The sequence below is a fragment of the Neovison vison genome, chromosome 11 (genome assembly GCF_020171115.1).
Source record: "Neovison vison isolate M4711 chromosome 11, ASM_NN_V1, whole genome shotgun sequence".
NCBI classification, from domain to species: Eukaryota; Metazoa; Chordata; class Mammalia; order Carnivora; family Mustelidae; genus Neogale; species Neogale vison.
In genome coordinates this window covers 65,856,738-65,872,860 of record NC_058101.1, presented here as the reverse complement: position 1 = coordinate 65,872,860, position 16,123 = coordinate 65,856,738, and the positions used below count along the sequence as shown (strand labels likewise).

Below are 16,123 nucleotides of genomic sequence, written 5' to 3'. Positions count from 1 at the left end.
AGTGCACGTGGTAATTGGAGCTCAAGGATTGCGAAACTGGGGTGTTGAACCACAGCACAGTGTCCTCATTAAAAGCTGCTTGCGACAGTTCCTGGTCCTTTCCTGGGTGTGGATGCCACGTGCCCTTTGGTCTGATTCTCCCCATCTCACTGGCCCGCCGCGGGGCACACACGTGTAGCCTCATAGATGCCTGGTATACCCATCTCCAGGAATGTCCCGTGAGTGCCTCCAGGTACCACACGGAATTCCCGCTGCTGCCACGCTAGCTGAGGCCACCTTCCAAAACTGCCCTGTGGCGGGCCCATTTAAATCTGGACCTGTCAAGGGATGCCTGGGTGGCTCAGTTGGTTAAGCAGCTGCCTTCGGCTCAGGTCATGATCCCAACATCCTGGGATCGAGTCCCACGTCGGGCTCCTTGCTCAGCAGGGAGCCTGCTTCTCCCTCTGCCCCTGCCTGCCTCTCTGTTTGCCTGTGCTCACTCTCTCTGACAAATAAATAAATAAAACAAACAAACAAACAAAAATCTGGACCTGTCAAGCCTCAGGCTCTCGGAGTGTGGAAGGGCATGAAGACTAGCAATTGTCTACCCCTCCCTAAGGGGAAGGTGGCCAGTGGTCACACGGCTGTGCAGAGGCTCACTGGGGACAGACCTTGTCAGGGACTTAGATTAGGGAGTTCTCTGTCTTCCTGGACTCGAGGGTCCAGACCCAGGCCTGGGCCCCTTCCTCTCAGATCAGCTAGGTGCCCCTCATCCTCACCCTGGTGCCCCCACTTGCTTCCCCAGGGGTGGGGGCAGGCTCTTGCCCTGGGCAAGTCAGAACTCTCAATGTCCCCTGCCCCCGGCTGGGTCCTGGGCAATCCGCTTTGTCTCTTCCTGCCTTGTTTCCCCATTGCTGGGTGAGGTGACCTGGAGCAGACACAGAGAAGCTTTGGGGGACACGGAGCGTGGCTTAGCTGGAGCTCGCGGCAAGCTGGGCACCTTTCCAAGCACCCCCCCACCTCTTGCCTTGGGGGCGGTGCTATCTGTGTCCTGTCCACACCCGCAAGAGGATAAGGCCAGGAAAGCATCTTGCCTGAGACCACAGACCAGGAGAAGGTTGGGGAGCTGGCCCAATGCCCCTGTGCTCAGGGTGGTTTAAACCCCTGGCCCTCAGCAGGCTGGTGTATCAGTTCTCCATTCAAGAGAAGCTGTGGCTGGTGGGGGTGGGCTTCCCAGAGCGCCCCTGCTGGCTAAGGACAATGTGCTTGTAAACTTTAATTTCCATACAGTAGAGAAACATACAGTACAAGCAACACAGGGAATCCATTGTACAGCAAAGCTCACATGTACACCTCAACACACACATGCCCCCCTGCCACTCTAGTGGTGATTCCGTGAGTCCATGGCCCTGCACAGAGCGGCACAGGGGAGGCGAAGCCGGCTCAGTCCTTGCAACCCCTCCCCTGTCAGGAGGCATCCTCTGCCCAGCACTCTGTGGTCACCTCTGGTGGGGGGGACGAGCAGCCTTCTAGATGGTGTCAGACACTCTGCTCCTGGCCAGTCTCTGTCCCACCCCAGAAGGTGACATCATCACCAGCCATAGGGCTTGGCTTGGGAAGCCAGGGGACATGCCCTCAGGGCCTGCTCTGAGCCAGGTGCCCACATTTGATTCCCCAAGGTGGTCAGACATGGCCACCCTCCAGGGCCTCCAGCTGGTGGATGCCACAGCCCTGGTCATTCAGTGTGGTGGGCACCATGGAGTCTGGGGCAGGAGCTGGGAGGTCTTCCAAGGGGAGGACGGGTTGGGGCACTGACCTGAGCAGGAGACTCGGAGGGGAGGGTGGGGTAGGAGCAGGTTGGGCATTTAAACAGAGGTTGGACAGGTGTAAAGGCAAGGCCATAGAAGGGAGGCTGGGACCGGTGGGGAGCTCCAAAGGAATGTTCGAAATATCCCGGGCACTTGGAAGGTGGCCCTCAGGAGCATCTGTATGAGGGGGACATCCGGCTGCCCCGTGGTACTTGATCTGGAAGCCAACTTTCCCGAAGGCTGAGGTGGGTCCCTGGCCAAACCCTGCCTGTGACTCTGCCCCTGGACAGCCAGGAGGAGGCCACCGGCTCTGTTGAGGACCGTCCGTGGTCCTTCGTCCTGACCCTGTGGGAGGCAGCAGCTCTGGATGGGACCTCTGGGTTAGCACCTGTCCCAGAATGCAGGCTCTGGCACTCAGCGACGTGGGGTCCCACGCTCACAGGACCACCTCTGGCGCGATGCTGAACAGGAGGTCATCATTGCCCCTCCGCACCTCCAGCAGCAGAGGGGACTCGGTCAGGACAGCCTCCTGCAGCTCACTTGAGTCTGACAGAGGGCGCCCGTTGACCTTGACGATGATGTCGCCATCTTGGATTCCCCCTCTGCCAATGGAGAGACACCCAGTCACCGCACATCCCTGCAAGGCCCAGACCCGTCTCAGGGGACAATCTGATTGAACAGGAGTGGTTTAAGAAAAATCATTTCAACAGGTAAGAATAACATCCTGACTGCAAGGTGTTTATACCAGCCAGAAACCCACGTCTTACCATAGGCTAGTGCTTTGTAAGCCTGCTTCTTCTCTACATTATGAGGGTTGGGTTCAAGTTCTGGCTGCAGTCTTTTTGGCTGGGCTGCCGCAGGGCAGGCCTTGGCCCCTTTGAGCCTTGGTTTCTACCTCTACAGTCCCATGTGGGAACACGCTGCAGATTCCAAGGTCCAGGCTGCAGTGAAGGCTGACTCATTAGGCAGCCTTGGTTGGCAGCGGCCACCCTTGCCACTGAGCCCACCGCTCTGGCTCTTAAGGAAGCCTGCCCGTGGTCCCTCCCCATAACTGCTGAAACCCTGAATAAGGGGACTGAGTTTGGTGGTTATTCATTGGTTCACAGACCTATGTTTCAACAACTCTACTACAGGCCAGCTGCGGACTGAGCACCTGTGCTCCAGGGTCCACCTCTCCCCATACAACCTCTGAAGCGGCACCACAGAAAACAGGAAGAAGGGTCCTGCTTGGTGGAGGGGGCCCTGTGGGGCTGGAGGCCGGCCTGCCTGGCTCCTCTCTACCCCACTCCCTGCCCTCGCCCTTCATGGACCCCCGAGCATGACCTCCAGCTCCGGGGATCTCTATGTAGACTGCTAACTGCAGCCCACCCACCGTCTAGACACAGAGCTGGGGCCTGGATCGGTCATACAAGCATGAAGTATCTGCACTCCATGGACTGCCTCAGCTCATGGTGCTGCAGACAGTCAGCTGTTTTCTGGCGGTTTCAAAGAACATGGTGCTTTGTCTCATTTGATCTTGACAGAGCCTCCTCAGGGGAGGAAGAGTAGGCCAACTGCCCATTTTGCAGATGGGGAAACAGGCACAGGAAGACCCAGGTGGGCCCACTGCGCTGTTGGAAGTTGGGCTGGATTGGGGTTTGAGCTCTAGGAGGGGGGTGCTCTCCACTACTCTGTCTCTCAAGACCCAAAGGAAAGGACATGCTGGGCTAAGGAAGGGCACTGCCAATTCTCTAAGGGGGTACATCATCTCTCCAGCCTGACTCTGGCTTAGGCGATAGACCAGAATCCCACCTGCCATTTCTGTGCCATGTCGTGTGCTGGGACGGGGCTCAAGGTCATGCAAGGTCACCGAAGCGGGCCCACCCTAGGCCTCATGCCCACGAAACCCCACCCTCCTCCTGTCCAGCGTCCCTGTTTCCCATAGGGTGGCCTACCTCTGAGAAGGTGAGTTTGGAACAACCTCTTGCACGTAAATCCCACTGCTGACCGATGGGAAGTCTGGATTGCTGGCCTTTAGTTCTTCCACCAAACTGAAAAAGAAGTTTCACAATGAATGCACTTTTTCTGAGCCTCTAAACTAACTCTGTGGCACAAAACTCTTCTGTTCTCCCCCCAACCACCCAGGCCAGAAGAGGCATCTCCTTTGGACCCTCACACTACTCTGTTTTACCACTGACCACTCTGGGTTGTCACTTGTTCTTCTCAGTGTTGCCCACTTGACATGGGCTCCTCAAGAGAAAGTTTACTGAAGGTGGTTGATTAGAAATGTGGATAGGGGAGGGTGTTGGATAGATGGGAGGGTGGGTGGAAGGAGGGATGAGAAAGAAGGAAAGGTAGAAGAATGGATGAACCAATGGATGGATGGATGGAGAGATGGGTGGATGGATGGATGGATGGATGGTGTGATGGATGGATAGACAGATGGTGTGATGGGTGAATGGATGAAAAGACAGAAAGAAAGAACACATTTAATAGAAAGTTTGGTATATTGGTCTGGATTACAAATGGCTGTCAGATTTAATTTCTAGATTAAGAGTTGATTAAATGGGAAGAATGATCATTTTAGGGACTGTATAGTTTTGAGGGTATAATCAATTGAGCATGCCTTAGTTCTCCCCACAGCACACAATGCTCCTCCTCCTTGTCCAAATCCTTGGACTTGACTTGGCAAATTTTTCTCGCCTTGCTTCCCTTCCTTCTCCTTCTCTCTCTTTTCCCTCACAAACTCCACCCTTTATTTTACTATCAGTGTTTCCAGCCACCCACTCTGCTACAGATGTGATACTGATGAGTAGGACACAGTTCTCACTCCCAAGGAGTTCAGATTCAAAGTTGAGGGGGGCAGGGCACAACAGGTAATTCCATCCCCTGGGACCAGTGCAATGCTTGGAAAGGAAGCACAGTTATACAGGGGGGAAAGGTGGTACTCCTCCCACTTGAGTTTCAAGGGGGAGTAGAACAGTGTTCCCCCAAAATTCATCCATCGAGAACCTCAGAATGTGACTTTGTGTAGAAGTATGGTCTTTAAAGTTCTATTGGTTATGGATATCTAAGTAGTGTCATCCTGACTTAGGATGAGACCTAAATCCAAGAACTGGTGTTTTTACAGGAGAAAGAGGCCACATGTGGATGATTGGAGTGGTGTGACTACAAGCCAAGAAACACCTGGAACCCCCAGAAGCAGTGAGAGGCAAGGAAGGACTCTCCCCACAGAGCCTCCAGTGGGAGCACAGATCTGCTGATGCCCTGATTTTGGACCACTAGCTTCCAGAATGTCAAGAGAAAGGATTCCTATTGTCTAAAGCCACCAAGTCCATGGTAATTTGTTATGGTAGCCACAAAGGCTTGCTTCCTGGAGGAAGGGGCACCTGAATGGATTCCTGAGGGAACTGAAGGAACCTATTAGACAAAGTGGGGAAAGGTATTGCAGGCAGAGAGCTGGCCTGAGCAGAGGCTTGGGAATCTGAGTGTTCTGGCCCACAGAAACACCTGTAGGCAGCTGGGCATAGCTGGGCGGGGTCTGGGAGGAGAGGGGAGGGATGAGGGTGGATGGGCAGCAGGGCTGCATCCTCAGACACTCACTTCGATGTGATGGTCCGCATCCGTATGCCGATGAATCGCTTCTTCCAATCTGGGAACAAAACACGACAGGACCCTGTTAGAGGTACTATTAAAGCATCTGCCCTCCCTGAGGGGCCAGGTGAGATGGGAAACTCCCCCTAGGAGCAAAAAGCAGCAGGATCCATCCCATGTGGTCACAGGCATAGAACCGTCTCTGTCCTCCAGGCTGCTGTTGAGGGGCTCGGAGATGTCCTGCCTAGTCTGGTGACTTCCTGCTCACCCTTGCCCACAGGCCCCATGCAACCACAGCAGCTGCCACAGCTGCTCTGCCACTGAACGCCACATCCAAACCCCAGAAGCCAGTGGAGGTCTCCTCTCCAGCCTCCATCTCGCAGGCTCCCCAAACTTGCCTGTTCAGATATGAACTTGTTACCTTCTCCTGCCTTCCCCATAAATGATAACATTAGTCAATAATGCCCAGTGAGCACTGGCCATGTGCCAAGCCCTCCAGCTGGGAGACTTAAACACACAACTTCCCAAGCTGGCAGATCGCCAGTCTGTGACTTAGGAGGTGTCTCTGCCCCAGAAATAACATTTTCCTATTTGGAACCACAAAACAAGTCTCAACACAATTAAAATGGCTTATCATGAAAATTTGCTATCTGACCACAATGAAATTGAAGTAGAAATCAGTAATAGAAGGGTATCTAAAAAATTTCCAATAACTTAGAAATGAAATAACACACTTCTGAATACCTCATCTTCAAAGAAGAAATCAAAAAGGAAATTAGAAAATATTTAAAACTATATAAAAATGAGAAAACAACATACCAACATTTGTGAGGTGCAGGTAAAGCAGTACATGGGGGAAATTAATAGTACCAGAGTGCCAATATCAGAGAAGAAGAAAGGTCTCACATCACTGATTTCAGCTTTCACCATAAGAACTAGAAAGAGAAGACTGAATGAACCCAGTGTAAGCAGAAGAAAGGGAATAATAAAGACTAGATGTCGTGAAAAGAAGGGCCATCTGTACCCCAATGTTTATAGCAGCAATGGCCACAGTCGCCAAACTATGGAAAGAACCAAGATGCCCTTCAACGGATGAATGGATAAGGAAGATGTGGTCCATATACACTATGGAGTATTATGCCTCCATCAGAAAGGAGGAATACCCAACTTTTGTAGCAACATGGACGGGACTGGAAGAGATTATGCTGAGTGAAATAAGTCAAGCAGAGAGAGTCAATTATCATATGGTTTCACTTATTTGTGGAGCATAACAAATAGCATGGAGGACAAGGGGCGTTAGAGAGGAGTAGGGAATTTGGGTAAATTGGAAGGGGAGGTGAACCATGAGAGACTATGGACTCTGAAAAACAGTCTGAGGGGTTTGAAGTGGTGGGGGGGTTGGAGGTTGGGGTGGTGGGTATTATAGAGGGCACGGCTTGCATGGAGCACTGGGTGTGGTGAAAAAATAATGAATAATGTTTTTCTGAAAATAAATAAATTGAAAAAAAAAAGACTAGAAATCAATGAGATAGAAAACAAATTCAAAACAGAAAATAAATGAAGGGCAGAAACTTATTCTTGAAGATCAATAAAATCAATAAGGATTCAGCCAGACTGATCAGCCAAAAGAAGAAAAAAGAAAAAGAAAAGACAATTATCCATTTCAGGATCAGGCATGGGAGAAGAAACATCACCACAGAGCCTACGGTATTGCAAGGGTAAGAAGATGTAATTATGAAAAACTGGATGCCAACACATTTGACAACTCATAAAATGCACACATTTCTTGAATTTTCCAAACTGCCAAACCTCACTCAAGAAGAAGCAGATAACCACAGAAGCCCCATCTCTATTTTGTAGTTAAAAATCTTCCCACAAAGAAAACATCAGGGTCAGGTTGTCCCACGGAGAACTCTACCTAATGTTTAGGAAAGAAATAGTATCAGCTCTGCAGAAACTCTTCTGGAAAACTGAAAAGGAGTGAATACTTCTGTGATGTTGTGATTTATAATAAGAAATATATGTTTTGGTTTTCATTTATGGTTCCCAGCACATGGCCCCTAAAACTTCTGTAATTCCCTGTGACAAGCACTCTGGGGACATCTTTTTGCTGCCAGCCCCTGAAATAGCCTCACGGTGATAAATGTGCAAAGGGTGTCTTCTGTTACTCATAACACAAGCCCCTTTCAACCACTCCCAAGTGTATGTTACCAAGGTGATTTTGAGAAGACCTTAAGGTTGGGGCTGGTTTCCAGGAAGCCTACAATGTGATTAGGGGGTTGAATTTTCATCCCCAACCTCCATGCCACCTCTGGGGAGAGGTGAGGGGCTGGAGGTGAACATAATCACAAATGGCAGTGATTGAACCAATCATGCCTACACAGTGAAGCCTCCATACAACCCCAAGAGGGAAAGTCAGAGAGCTTTCAGGTTGGTGGACATGGAGGTGGTCTTTGTCCTTTCCCAGACCTACTCTGTACACCTCTCCTGTTGTTCTTGAATTCTACCCCTTTACACACAAACTGACAATGTAGCAAGTAAACTGTTTTCCTGAGCTGTGTGAGCTGCTCCAGCAAATGATCAAAACCAAGGAGGAGGCTGTGGGAACCCCACATCTCCAGCTGGTGGGCCAGAAGCACAGACGAAAGGCTGGACTTGTGATTGGCACCTGAAGTGGGGGGTGGTCTTGTGCAACCTTAGCCATGGGTTCTGACACCCTCTCCACATAGACAGTGCCAGACTTGGGTGAAACGGTAGGGCAGACTGCTGGTGCAGGGGATCCCTTAGCATTTGGTCACCAGGATGTCAGAAGTGAAGCTGTGTTATAGCAGAGAACTGAGGACAGACAAGAGGCACAGGAGGGGTGTTCTTCCTAAAAACCACCCAACCATCATCCTGTACCCAAAACTGTGAAAGAATACTAGACCAACACCCCTCATGAAGATGGCTGCAAAAAACACTTAAACATTTTCAGCAAGTCAAATCCAGCAATATATACTAATGACAATACAACACGATGGGGGAGCTTTATCCCAGGAATGCAAGGACGGTTTAACATTCAAAAATCAGCCAATGCAGGGACGCCTGGGTGGCTCAGTTGTTTAAGCAGCTGCCTTCGGCTCAGGTCATGATCTCAGCGTCCTGGGATCGAGTCCCACATCGGGCTCCTTGCTCGGCAGGGAGCCTGCTTCTCCCTCTGCCTCTGCCTGCCTCTCTGTCTGCCTGTGCTCACTCTCTCTCCCTCTCTCTCTGACAAATAAATAAATAAAATCTTTAAAAAAAAAATCAGCCAATGCAATTCACATTAACAGACTACAAAGGAAAGCCGTCATCTCAAAAGGTGCAGAAAAGTGTCTGACAAAATCTTCTATCCCCATCTGTTCCTAGGAAAAACTATGAATTCAAGGGGACTTTTTCCATCTGATGAAGGACACCTTCAAGAGACATTGAGTGAGCATCCTACTCGTGGGTAAGAGTCTCGAGACTTCTCCCCCAAGGGCAAGAAGGATGCCAGGAATCCACTCTCACCACCTTCCTATTCAATATCTTAGGAAGACTCCAGCCAGGCAAGAACAAAAGAAAAGGCATCTAGACTGGAAAGAAAGATGCAAAACTTTCTGTGCGCAGACTGCAGAACCATCTGTGTGCAAAATCTGACGGAACCCACAGGAATTCCTACCAGCATAAGCTGTCAATGTCATGGGATCTCTTGTGATTAATTGACATATGAAAATCAACTTTACTTGTATATCCTGGTAACGAACAATCGGAAATTGAACTTTAACATTGAACAACTGAAACAATTGAAATTGAAATCAGGAATTGACAAGCTGATTCTAAAATCCATTTGGAAATGCAAAACCAAAACAATGTTGGAGGCGGGGCAAAGCGGGAGGACTGATGTCACCTGACCTGAAAACACAGCAGAGAGGTGATATTCAGGACAGACAGACAAGTGGGACAGAAAGGGCTCATTCTACTTTCTACAAAGGAACAAAAGCAATTCAGTGGAGAAAAACACATGATGTTGGAATTGACTCTCCAAGGCAGGAAAAAAAAAAAAGGAGAACTTTGATTCATATTTCGCACTCTTAAAAAATTAGTTCAAAATGCATCATTGTCCTAACGTGAAGACCTCAGAAAGTAAACTGCTGGAAGAAAATGTAGAAGATAGTCCTGACCTTTGGCTAGCAAAGATTTCTTAGATAGAATTCCACACACATTAAAAAAAATTGGCAATGGAGACTTCATAGAAATTGACAAAACACCCCTCTTTGAAGGCTCCATCAGGAGAATGAAAAGTTAAGCAGCAGGAGGAGACATTTCAGCTCATCTCTCTGACAAAGGCTCCCATCCAGAAGGCATCCAGACCCTTCTCAAAACCTGGGAAAAACACAAACAACTCAACTTTTTTAAGTGGGCAAAATATCTCAACTGACATTTTCGCACAGAAGATCGATGGTCGATGGTCAGGATCGATGGCCCTGAGTGAGAGGAGGCCAGGAGGTTTGGGGATGGGGAGGGAGGGGAAGCTGCCTGCTGGCGGCTCTGCTGGATTGGTGGCTTTGGTGTTTACCCCCAGCAGGTACAGCCCCAGGACACTTCCCAGCAGAGATGGGCCCATGGTCTGCCCTATATTTTGAAAGGACCCCTTGGCTGGGAAGGGTCTTTGAGGCAAAGGCAGCTGCGTAACCTGGTGCAGCGCTCCACAATGGGGCCAGGCTGGAGATTGGAATCTGGGAGTCACTCCCTAGATGGCATTTCCATCCACAGGTAGGGTGAGGTCCTCAGAGGTAGGAAAAAGACCCGGGCAGAAGCCTTGGTGCTGGCCCCGGTCAGCATTGCCCAGAGTCCCAAGGTCACACTTCAGAACAGGAAGGAGCCTGAGCTTCCGGTGCTTGTGCGTGAGCAGCACCCTGGCCAGGCCAAGGTGCAGTCCTGCCCCCTGTGAGGCAGAAGCCATCCCATCAGGGCCTTTGGTTGGAAGTCCACTGCGCACCCCAGAACCAGCAGGCTCGGCCAGATGTGGCTTCTCCAGAAACCCTGGGCAGTGGGGCTGGGGCAGGATGGCCTGATGGAGTTTCTGGGTCAGCAGACAACCTTGCATCTCCTCCTTCACAGGGAGATCACCCAAATGTGGAGGGTCCTGCATGCTGGGCTGGGAACCTGGAGGTGGTGGGCTGGGGGGCCTGACTTTGTTTCCTGCTCCACATGCTAGGGACTGGTGTGTGGTTCACAAAGCCACTGAACGCTTGCCACTGGTCCCGACCGCTGGGCTGGGGCGAGCCAAGCTCAGGAGAGCCTCTGGCACCTTGAAGAGACAGTGGGCTTCCAAGCATGGGTGCTGTCCCCTCACACCCCTGCCTCTGGCTGCTGCCTCCTGGTCCAGGGGAAACAATCTCACCCACAGGTGTCCCCAGTCTGCCCGATCCTGGAGGCCAGGGAATGTGCTTTCCAGTGCCTCCCTGCAGCTCTCCCTGGGCGCACAGGCCACAGAGACCCCCAGGGCAGGAGACAAGTGATGTTTCCACTCCCCAGGTTGGATGGGACCCCACTGTTCACAGAGGGCCTGACATCCATAACCACCCAGCCCCACTGACCCAAACGCCCCCGGGGGTGAACCCCAAACCCTCCTGGAGCCTGAAGCTGAGGTTCCCTTGGACCAGCATGGTGTTCCCTCTCCCCTCCAGAGACCCCCAGAGCCCTCTGTGCTCCAAAGCCCTACACAGGAACAAGAAACCCCCCTAATGTCTCCTTGGTTTAACTTGAGCATGCCTTGTTTTAAAGAACTTTAGATTAACCTGGTTTAAGTATTTTGATGATTTTATTAAGACAAAACAGCAGAAGCGAACACCAACTTTAGAAGGGCTTTAAATTATAGATTCAGTTGTCCAGCTAAGATTTGTTGGGCTCTCTGACCAGTCCACATGTCCCGGAGGAGGAAACAGCTCTGGGGACAGGGGCTGAGTCTCCCAGAGTATCTGGGGTGAGGTCAGCACTGACAGGGAGAGTCTCTGCCCAACAAAGGAATGGGCCCTGCTGGCCCCTGGTGGGTTCTAAGAGGGGAGAGGAAGTGAGGCAAGAAGCCAGGGGATGCTATCATCTGATTTCTAACAAATAGTCACCCAACAGCTCAGTCTGTACAAAAGGCAGACCCACTCTCCTGGAAGGGAGCCAAAGTCAAGGACACCCTTATGGGGGAGGATAATTACACTAGAAAAGCTCAGTTATTAGAGAAAACACCAAGGCTATGACAGGTAGGAAGGTGCAACCCTGGGTTAAGTTCTGAGCTTCCTAGCAGCCAAGGAGAAAAGATGTGGGGTTAGATGCCCCTCCCCCACCCGTCCAAGAGAAGAAACGTTCAGCTTCTGCAGAGAAGACTGGCTCTCCAGGCCATCTTCACATGAGGGACACCGATGAGCCCAATGGAGTCCTCAACAGGGTTTCTTCACATGACCAGTCCTCACGGCACTGGTCTTGGCTGCACTGGGCTCCATGTGCTTGGCTGGTGGGATCCTGGAGGATCGGGCAAGCATGGGGAAGCCCCCTGCTCTCAGTGAACTGCTGGTAAAGGGGCTGGGAGAAGACATGGAAGCAATCTGAAGGTGGCACTAGTGGAGTGGCCCAGGTCTGGACACAGGCCAGGTGGGCACGGGATACAAAATGGTGGGAGGGAGACATTCACTTGGGCTAGAATGAAAGGCGGGAAAGTGGAGGGCAACAGGAAAGCTCCTGAGATCAGGAGACATAGGACCCTCCTCTGGAAGGCAGCTGTGACCACCAACCTTAAGAAGGTGATGGGCAGGCCCTCACTGGGGAGAGTCAGCCATGCCTGGCCAAGGCCTCCCTCAGGTGGGTGCTCACGGCCATCCAGGCCTGGCTAGGGAGAGCCGGACATCCCTACAGGGAGATGGAGCTGAGTGGAAGATGCTTTCCAAGGACTGGGGGCTTGGGTTCCACTCTCCTGGAGGAGAGACTGTCCTCCTGGACAGGCTGTATGACCAGCAGGCAGAAAGGGGGAGTCCTTGGGGGATGAGCAGAGTGGAGAGTGGTAGGAAGGAAGGAGGGAGGGGCGATGGGTGAGTGGCTGGTGGAAGGGTGGGTAAAAGGGCAGATGGGTAGATAGGTGGATAGATGGAAGGAAGGAAGGAAGGGAGGGAGGGAGGGAGGGAGGAAGGAAGGGAGGAGGGAGAGAGGAAGGAAGGAAGGAAGGAAGGGAGAGAGGGAGGAAGAAAGAAAGGACACACCAATTCTGTCTGCAGCAGCCCAGAGAAGTGGAGCCTGGTGGCCCAAGCCACTGGAGGTGGGAGGTGGGTGGGAGGTGGGTGGGAGACCCCTCCCTTCCCCACTAGAAAGGGAGCATTGGGAGGGACAGGGGTGCCCGGGGCCAAGAGGTAAGGGGAGGAAGACAGAGGCCACAGCTGAGAGGTACAGGCTTCTGGGGACTTCAGGACGGGCATGGGGTGGCCAGGGAAGGAAGGGGTTCCCAGCCTCAGCAGCCCCCAGAGCACCACTCTACCTTTGACGTGCTTATCCTGGAACTCTGCGAGGAAGCGCGTGATGCGGTCGGAGGGGATGGCGAAGGAGATGCCGGCGGCCACCTTGAGCGTGTTGATGCCAATGACCTCGCCGTCCTGGGCGGGGAGGTCAGAGGAGCCATCACCCCGGAGCCCGAGTACCGAGTACTGTGTCCACCCCCGGCTCCCAGGGCCGAGCCGGTCATCACTGCCCCTGGAGGAGGGGCTCTCAGGGCAGTGCTGAAGCTGACCTGGAAAGGCCCTCTGGGGTTCACCTCACTTCTCCCTCCAAACCCGGCCCATCCTCTCCCTGGCTCAGGGAGCTCATGGTCTGCCCCTCAAGTAGTGCCCACTGAGGAGGACACCCCCAACCCGGGGAGGGCCTGATGAGGCCCCTGGGACTGGAGCCTCTTTCATCCATCCTTCTAGAAGTGGGGCTAGGAGTGTGTGGCCAGGGCAGCTCCCCACCCTCTCTGTCCCCCAGGAACTGGCCTCCCACTCCACACTTACCTTGCACCCCTTCAAGGCCACAGCCTGGGTCACCAGACATAGCCTGGTGTGCACCCATTTTCCGTCCTCCAGCATGAAGCCCAGGCACAAAGAACACCCATGCTGGAGCTGTGGTTCCCACTGAGCGCCTGCAGGCCACTCGGGAACAGGGTGAAGCACCCTCTGAGCCCTCCCGCTCCTGCTGTGCCTTCTCCCCAGACTCGCTTTCTCCTGCATGTCCCTTCTCCATGGCCCAGATGAGGTGTTCCTGCCTCCAGGAAGCCCTCCCTGCCTGGGTTCCTCCAGAGACCCCTCAGTGTTCGCATGTCATGCGGGCATGCTCACATCTGACACGCTGCAGCATGGACAGGAGCTCCCGGGGTGGGGATGGCACACGAGATTTCGGGGCCCCAGGAGCTGAATGGATTTCTGACCTGAACTCCTGGTATATTCTAGAAATCTCACCTGGGATGAAAATGAGCCTGACCTGGCACCCAGGGTGGGCATGGGATCACGGGGGGAGGGGGGACCCAAGGGGACTGGGAAAGGACAAGGATACCCCTAAGCACACACGTAAAAGCAAGAATGCGGGACCCAGAACAGTGAGCAGCCCTGACCTATGTGTCCCCTGCCCCAGGTCCTTGTTGAGCCCGTGGTCCTGCCTGGCCTCAGTTCTGGGCCATCCTCCTTCCTTGGGCAGCCCAGCTGCTCTGGGGGCCCCAGGGGGCCAGGGCAGCATGTGCTTGGGGACACGTCCTCCTCCCAGGCCTCCAGCCCAACCGTTGGGTGTACAGATTCAAGGCCCCTCTTTAGGGTTCCATCCCTGCCTTGAGGCTGTGCTGTCATGTGAGCAGATCCCCAGAAAAATAGAGGCTTCTGCCCTTGGGGACACTTACCAGGTTCACCAGTGGTCCCCCGGAGTTCCCGTACTGCAAGGGGAGGAAACTAGATGTGAGCTGAGCCCTGAGCCCACCCGAGGTTCCCTGAAGCTCTGTCTTCTGACCCTCATTCCAACCGGCACAGAGATGGGTCATCAAATTTTACCCCCAATGGCAGGGAAAGGCCTCACTTCACCCCCATTTCACAGGTAAGGGAGCTGAGGCCCTAGAGGCCACATGGATGGCTGTGGGGTGACCCGTGCGCCCCACACAGACTAACAGGCTCACTCCAGACTCAGCCATGAGGGGCCTCTGCAAAGGCTCCCATTTCCAGAAGGGCCCGGAGCTTGGCAAACCCACAAGGCTGGGCACTCTGTGAGCTACAGTGACGATACTAACAGCAACAAAAGGAATGCTGGGGTTTTGGGGGTGACTTGGGCAGAGACTCTGCATCTCTGAATGTCTCAGCTCAGGGCAGCCACTTCTAACCCCTCTGGCAGACCTGGCACCCCGGTGCAGAAGTCACAGGGAGCCCGAGATCTGCTGAACGTAAAGAAGGAGCTTGGTAGTGAGTGGAAGTGCCGAGTGATGGGTCAGTCTCTAGGGACAGGGACTCACGTTGATGATGGCGTCCGTCTGGATGTAGTCCATGTCTGAGTCCCGGAGGCCCAGCTCCTTGCCGTCCCGCTGGGCCGTGCTGACGATGCCCGTGGTCACGGTGTTCTGCAGGGCAAAGGGGCTGCCGATGGCCACCACGAACTCGCCGGGCCTCAGGTCTGCCGAGCGGCCCAGCAGCAGCGCCGGCAGCTTTTTCTGGAGGGGAGACATGGGGAGGGAGGCTCAGCTGTCTGCCTTCACTGGGGCCAGAGCCAGATCGACGCCAGGCCCCCAGCGGGGTGGTCCCAGGATGGCGGGAGCAGCTGGACAGAGCTGTCAGGGGCCAAGGCCAAGGCAAGTCGCCAACTCAGAGAGAGGCCGGGCTGGCCTCCAGCTGACCCACAGTAGGAGAGACCCAGGCCAGGGTCCTTGCAATGGGGGCTCAGCTGCTCTGTGACTGACCATGGGTTCCCCAGGCAGCTGTAGGGGTCACACACAGGGAGGGTGCCCGGAGGGTCCAGCTGGGCATGGCCTCTGAGGTTATGGAGCCCAGTGGTTCGGAGGTCACAGGTCCCTCTGAAATCTGATGAGCTCTGTGAATACCATCCAAAACGTATCACACACAGACTGAAGCGTAAGACTGAGAGTCCTGCAGGAAGTCTGGAGCCCAGGTGAGGAAGTGGAACCCTACTGTTGGAATCCTTGATCCAGCTCAACCTGATCTCTCAGTATAGACACAGGGAAACGGAAGCCCATGCAGGGCTCAGCAGCCGAGAGGCAGATCCTGCTTTGAGGAGAAGTGTTGGCTGCTGATGGTGCCTGCGGGCACCACGGCGCATGGGCCTTACTGATTCCACCGGAATCTGTGGTCCCCGAGGACGGCCGGGGTGCACCCCGCCCTAGGATTCGGCCACAGCCCCGGGAACGGGAGAGACCTAGCGGCAGCCAGACCCAGGGTCCTCGGTGGGGGCGGGGAGGGGGTGTGCTGCATTCTGTGGCCCTTGGAGTGTTTTGTAAATAAAGTTTTATTGGCACACAACCCTGTGTTTGTATCACCTGTGGTTGCCACAGAGCTGGGAGGTGTCCACATAGCGCTTAGGCCCCACAAAGTCCAAGAGCATTTCCTACCTGGAGCCTCACTGCAAATACTGCCATGGCCTGTCCTTGAGCATACTGTCTCCGCCCGCCCCGCCCCCGCCTGACTACCCTTATCCCTAGAACAGGCATGGCGTCCCCCGGCTCAGTAACTACTGTCAAAGTGTGAAATGTGGGGAAGGGTCCA

The 16,123-nt window shown here is 53.5% G+C and overlaps 1 protein-coding gene across 3 annotated transcripts in view; it reads right to left on the bottom strand.

The window, feature by feature from the left end:
• Positions 1-1,240: 1,240 nt before the first annotated feature.
• The window catches only part of HTRA3 (HtrA serine peptidase 3), a 29,487-nt gene continuing 14,604 nt past the window's right edge, over positions 1,241-16,123 (bottom strand). The window contains exons 4-9 of one of the 3 annotated variants that reach the window (XM_044267864.1): positions 14,863-15,057; positions 14,263-14,295; positions 12,880-12,994; positions 5,370-5,418; positions 3,722-3,817; positions 1,241-2,389 (exon numbers count right to left, since the gene is read on the bottom strand). In XM_044267864.1, coding sequence (XP_044123799.1) covers positions 2,224-2,389; positions 3,722-3,817; positions 5,370-5,418; positions 12,880-12,994; positions 14,263-14,295; positions 14,863-15,057 — 654 coding nt within the window. In that variant the 3' untranslated portion in view covers positions 1,241-2,223. Of the gene's footprint in view, positions 2,390-3,721; positions 3,818-5,369; positions 5,419-11,171; positions 11,937-12,879; positions 12,995-14,262; positions 14,296-14,862; positions 15,058-16,123 lie in introns of those variants that run through there. The other 2 variants (XM_044267866.1, XM_044267865.1) reach the window with 2 other exon arrangements.